The 6,497-nt window shown below is 44.1% G+C and overlaps 1 protein-coding gene across 1 annotated transcript; it reads left to right on the top strand.

Annotated features, from left to right (window-relative positions):
• The first annotated feature begins 2,567 nt into the window (after positions 1 to 2,567).
• Positions 2,568 to 6,111, top strand: LOC148501748 (gamma-crystallin-3-like). The gene is made up of 3 exons (XM_088450000.1): positions 2,568 to 2,601; positions 3,303 to 3,545; positions 5,782 to 6,111. Exons 1-3 carry the CDS (start codon positions 2,593 to 2,595, stop codon positions 6,055 to 6,057), a joined length of 528 nt encoding a protein of 175 aa, XP_088306126.1. The 5' UTR covers positions 2,568 to 2,592; the 3' UTR covers positions 6,058 to 6,111.
• Positions 6,112 to 6,497: the final 386 nt, after the last annotated feature.

Raw genomic sequence — 6,497 nt, 5'->3', positions numbered from 1 at the left:
TGGTCTAGTGTGTGGCCAGCTTCAGAGTTAGTCTGCTGATCCCTCCCTCCAGTGCCTGCCCTCTTGTGACCAAGGCAGCCAGTGAGTGGCGATGGGCTGCCGGGCACAGGGGGGCAGAGCCGGAGAGGGAGCCCAGCCAGAGCTGGGGAAGCAGGTGGGCAGCGGTACTCACCCTGCCCTTGTTGGTGTGGAGGTCGTGGTTGTGGAGCAGAGGCGGTGGTCCCGGCAGCGCAGCAGCGCAGAGGGCCCGGTGGTGAGCAGAGGCTGTAAATGGGCAGAGCGCAAGCACATCCCCGCAGCTTAGAGGCTGTATCCCAGGAGGAGGGGTGCGTCTACAGTTGGGGAGGTGGAGCGGCAGTGGCTGTATCCGGTGGTCAGTGGCAGTTTCCTGCAGGACAGCCCAGCAGCAGTAATACAGAGGTGGGCTGCAGCTAGCAGAAAGAGGCCAGGGTTTCTCTGCAGATGGGAAGGTCACTGATTAACCAGTTAGCAGTGGCAGTAGCGCCCTCCTAATAGAGAGTAAATATATGCACTGCACTCACCTAGTATCTAGCTGACAGACCCTCTCGAGAAGGTGGGTAGCTGCCTTAAAAGGGAGGATTTGGGGGAGGAAGTCAAGGACAGTCCTATTCTGCTTTTATGCTGACACCAATTAATCCCTATCAGCAACTATAAATAACTTTAGGATAGCAGGTCACACATTCCAACTGCAGCCAGACCTCTTCACACTATGGACAAAATCTGTCTTCTGCACATACAGGCTATCTTATCCACGAGCAAGGCGGATAGATCTCAAAGCTGAGGCTGTAACAGCCATAACATGCAAATTGACACTCAGAAGATTCAAATATTGTAACTAACAGATAAATCTTATACGTCTGTGAATAAATAGTCCAAGGGTGACCATGAAAGGACTTGAACGGTTTGTTGTTAAACATTATAAATTATTTGGATACCTAATTAAATATTATATAGGTTTGTTAAAACCCAGAATGCTGTGCAGCATTCATGTGTGTACAGTCAGGGGGAACGGTGTAGACTATATGTAGTGAATATTTAAGGTATAAAGAAAAATCTGGTTATAGTTATAGCAAAACTTATAGATACAGAGTAATGTGTAAATTTATACCTATGTGTAGTTTAGACAGATAATATGTGTAGATTACATGTATGCAGTGTAAAGTAATGTGAATGTTACTAATTAAATGTAATTAATGTAATTTATTGAGAATAAGAAAACCCTGTGCACCCTCATAAAATGATGTGGCTAGTTATTTGAGAACATTTCAAGTTTCAGTTAATAGCACACTACGGGTAATCTAATAAAAGACCCTAACTTACTATTCTGTGTTTGGAAATGGCTAATTAAATATTATTGAAAGGAAACTAGGGGAACATTGCTTCAAACAATATATTGTAAGGGTTTTCCCAAGTAGGCCCATACTTCTTATACCCCTTTTCCACCTAAATTCCGAGTCTGACCTGGAGTTGGAACAAAGTTCCTATCCGGATCAGACCCGGAATTTTGCCGGCGCTGACTCTGGATATTCCCGAGTCAGCGCCGCTCACACCGCAGTCGGGTCTGCATAGACCCGGCTTTTGCGGAGTGAAAGTGGACGCTTGGAGATGACGTCATCTCCAAGCGCCACTGAAGCCGGACCAATCGGCCGGCTAGCAGCGCACTCCAGGTCATCATGACCCGGAGTGCGCTGTTCCCATAGCAGGGTTTCACGGGCTATGCCCGTGTTAAACCCTGCTAGTTACCTGGGTTGGATTGCCAGGTCACTCGACCCGGCGATCCAACCCTCTGCCCTTTTACACCAGGGAGCTGCCCGGGTTAACCCTTCAAAAACCCGGGTTTTAGCTCCGGTGTAAAAGGGGTATTACTAATACTTGGGTGGAGACACTGGATTAATTATAGAGGAAAGATACACCACTTAGAGAGAGGTTAAGGGTGGGTACATTATACAACATGGGAGTTAGTAACCTAGTATCCCTTTTAGAGAGTGAAGGGGGGTTACATAAATATTTTTGTATTGTCAGGAGGAACAACAACTAATATCGTCTACAAGGCAATCTTATAAGACCTTGGTTAAAAAAGACAATCGATGTAAATTTACAATTGCTCCCGTGTGAAGCGGGGGCGGGTTGCTAGGTTCTATACTGTGACTCATTAATTTTTTTCAGATTTTATAGCATCTGTATTGTTCCTCTTATAATTATTACTGCTACTCCTCCTCCTCCTCATAATAATAATAAATAATAATCCATCACCTACATAGATTCTGCATAATCACACATAGGCTATAGGGCACTGTACACTGTAGCCTTCTGTGCAATTTCTACCTCAGGCTGCTGTCATTTCCAATATTGTAAGTGCAACAATGGGCCCAAGCTTCTAGTATAACTATACAATAGTATATTCAGGAAAACATAAAACAAACCAAAGCTATACATTTTCCTTCATAGACAAAAGGTCATTATCCCTTTAAATGTACACTATGCCGGCATCAGCAGTATGTCACTATATAAAGGCCTGTTTTCATGGTCTCCAGCAAGCACTGGGCTTCTTGCATTCAGTACCAGGTCACAATGGGAAAGGTAAGTGGAACTGTCATTTATTGGGCTCTGTTTTCAGTTGAACATATTTCAGGCTATTAAATTATTACAATTTTAATAAAGATGTAAAAAATTATTTGCCTATAATAAGACAGAAGACCAGCACATTGTTTTACTGGAAAGAACACAAATATCTAATACTATTAGATACTTGTTATTTGGCCACTTATCTGTTATACTAAATATTGCATAAAATATTTTATACTTGCCCAAAAATTGTCATTTGTATTATGATATATTTCCAAAATAATGTATATGGCGATTCCAGCACTGACGGTATTTTCTATATTTAAAGTGACTTTGACAAACCTTGGCTATAATATGTGTTTATATATCAGCAGACCTCATTTAAAATCCATACTTTGAATTATTTAACTCATACACAGTAAATGAATACTGATTTAATATCCCCAGGAATAAATGAGCATTATACTCTTCAGCTAGGTCTGTCTCAGAGGCCATCAGTCTTTACTGTAAACTTTAAGTTACCAAGGGGTCTATTTACCATTCCTTGGATGAAGATAAAGTAAACGGAGCCTGTGACAATACGGTTTGAAGCTGATTGGCTGGTACTTTATATCCGTTCCCTTTATCACCATCAAAGGATTAGTAAATAGACTCCCAAAATTGTTCTGTGAGTCCCCATTAAAGACAATAATGAATCTAACTTGAATTTTTGGCAGATTTTCTTTTATGAGGACAGGAACTTCCAGGGTCGCTGCTATGAGTGCAGCTCAGACTGTACAGACATGTCCTCTTACTTCAACCGATGCAACTCCATCAAGGTAGAAAGTGGGAACTGGATCCTGTATGAGCACCCTAATTACAAGGGTCATCAGTACTATCTATGGAGAGGGGAGTACCCCGATTTTCACCAGTGGATGGGTCACAATGACTCCATCAGATCCTGCCGCCTCACGCCTCAAGTTAGTATCACACAATGGTTAAGTTTTAAAATAATACATTAATATACTTATCAGTACTATTATTATTATTATTATTAATATCTTATTTATAAAGTATAATGCATCACTGTAGGCTTAAAGTATATATAATCACATTAAACAGACTGAAAAGATGTCCAAACAATCTTAAAGTCTAAGATGATTAAGGCAGCATATAGATGTAGCTGTTATTGTGGATACATGTTCATAGATACAGGAACTGTGTTAGTTCCTAGCTCTGGGCAATGGTGATTACAGACACTGTGCTAGTTCCTGGCTCTGGGCAATGGTGATTACAGACACTGTGCTAGTTCCTGGCTCTGGGCAGTTGGTGATTACAGACACTGTGCTAGTTCCTGGCTCTGGGGAATGGTGATTACAGGTTCTATGCTAGCTCCTGGCTCTGGGCAGTAGGTGATTACAGAAACTGTGCTAGTTCCTGGCTCTGAGCAGTTAGTGATTAAAGGCACTGTGCTAGTTACTGGCTCTGGGGAATGGTGATTACAGACACTGTGCTAGTTCCTGGCTCTGGGCAGTTGGTGATTACAGACACTGTGCTAGTTCCTGGCTCTGGGCAGTTAGTGATTACAGGCACTGTGCTAGTTCCTGGCTCTGGGCAGTTGGTGATTACAGACACTGTGCTAGTTCCTGGCTCTGGGCAGTTGGTGATTACAGGCACTGTGCTAGTTACTGGCTCTGGGGAATGGTGATTACAGGTTCTATGCTAGTTCCTGGCTCTGGGCAGTTGGTGATTACAGACACTGTGCTAGTTCCTGGCTCTGGGCAGTTAGTGATTACAGGCACTGTGCTAGTTCCTGGCTCTGGGCAGTTGGTGATTACAGGCACTGTGCTAGTTCCTGGCTCTGGGCAGTTGGTGATTACAAGCACTGTGCTAGTTCCTGGCCCTGGGCAGTTGGTGATTACAGACACTGTGCTAGTTCCTAGCTCTGGGCAATGGTGATTACAGGTTCTATGCTAGCTCCTGGCTCTGGGCAGTAGGTGATTACAGAAACTGTGCTAGTTCCTGGCTCTGAGCAGTTAGTGATTAAAGGCACTGTGCTAGTTACTGGCTCTGGGGAATGGTGATTACAGGCACTGTGCTAGTTCCTGGCTCTGGGCAGTTGGTGATTACAGACACTGTGCTAGTTCCTGGCTCTGGGCAGTTGGTGATTACAGACACTGTGCTAGTTCCTGGCTCTGGGCAGTTAGTGATTACAGGCACTGTGCTAGTTCCTGGCTCTGGGCAGTTGGTGATTACAGGCACTGTGCTAGTTACTGGCTCTGGGGAATGGTGATTACAGGTTCTATGCTAGTTCCTGGCTCTGGGCAGTTGGTGATTACAGACACTGTGCTAGTTCCTGGCTCTGGGCAGTTAGTGATTACAGGCACTGTGCTAGTTCCTGGCTCTGGGCAGTTGGTGATTACAGGCACTGTGCTAGTTCCTGGCTCTGGGCAGTTGGTGATTACAGGCACTGTGCTAGTTACTGGCTCTGGGGAATGGTGATTACAGGTTCTATGCTAGCTCCTGGCTCTGGGCAGTTGGTGATTACAGGCACTGTGCTAGTTCCTGGCTCTGAGCAGATAGTGATTACAGGCACTGTGCTAGTTTCTAACTCTGGGGAGCTGGTGATTACATTCACAGCACTAGTTCCTGGCTCTGGGCAGTTGGTGATTACAGACAATGTACTAGTTCCTCATTCTGGGCAGTTGGTGATTACAGGCAGTGTGCTAGCTCCTGGCCTTGGGCAGTTAGTGATTGCAGGCACTGTGCTAGTTCGTGGCTCTGGGCAGTTAGTGATTACAGGCCCTGTGCTAGTTTCTGGCTCTGGGCAGTTGGTGATTACAGGCACTGTGCTAGTTCCTGGCTCTGGGCAGCAGGTGATTACAGGCACTGTGCTAGCTCCTGGCTCTGGGCAGTTGGTGATTACAAGCACTGTGCTAGTTCCTGGCCCTGGGCAGTTGGTGATTACAAGCACTGTGCTAGTTCCTGGCTCTGGACAGTTAGTGATTACAGGTGTTGTGCTAGTTCCTGGCTCCGGGCAGTTGGTGATTACAGGTACTATGCTAGTTCCTGGCTCTGGGCAGTTGGTGATTACAGGCACTTTGCTAGTTCCTGGCTCTGGGCAGCTGGTGATTACAGGCACTGTGATAGTTCTCTAGTTTCTATAGTCTTTTTAGTGGAATGCTAATATTCATTTTTACATTCTCTCTCTTTAAGCATCATGGATCTTATAAACTGAGGATCTACGAGAGAGGAGACTTCAAGGGACAAATGATGGAGTTTTCAGAGGATTGTCCTCATGTCTATGAGAGATTTCGTTACCATGACATTAACTCCTGTCATGTACATGATGGTCACTGGATGTTCTATGAGGAGCCCAACTATAAAGGACGTCAATATTACCTGCGACCTGGAGAGTACAAGAGATATTCTGACTGGGGATCTCTAAATGCTAGAATTGGATCTTTCAGAAGAGTCCATCACCTATACTAACATAATACACTGCTGTACGTCTTTTCTCATAGCCAATAAAATGTTAATTGGCTATTACAGTTTTGGAGTGAGTTTTGTTGTAAATCTTTTACCCAATTGGGCAAAATACTATGGGGTCTATGTACAAAGCCTTGGAGAGAAATGAAGTAGACAGAGATAAAGTACCAATCAATCAGCTCCTAACTTTCACTCTACAGTCTGTGTTTGAAAAAATGGCAGGAGCTGATTGGTTGGTACTTTATCAATGTCTACTGTATCTCTCTCCAAGGCTTAGTACATAGGGGTCTATATTTGTAATATATTTTCTGTACAAAAGCAAAGTGGAAGGATTACATAGTACATGCACCAATACATGCACCAATAAATCAGGTGTTTGTCACCAGTATAGACCCCATAACTTGGTTATAGTTGGTTGCATAATTCTTTTCTACAAAATGGCA

The sequence above is a fragment of the Taudactylus pleione genome, unplaced genomic scaffold (genome assembly GCF_031769625.1).
Source record: "Taudactylus pleione unplaced genomic scaffold, aTauple2 ptg000503l, whole genome shotgun sequence".
Taxonomy (NCBI): Eukaryota; Metazoa; Chordata; class Amphibia; order Anura; family Myobatrachidae; genus Taudactylus; species Taudactylus pleione.
This window is presented reverse-complemented; position numbering and strand designations above follow the sequence as displayed.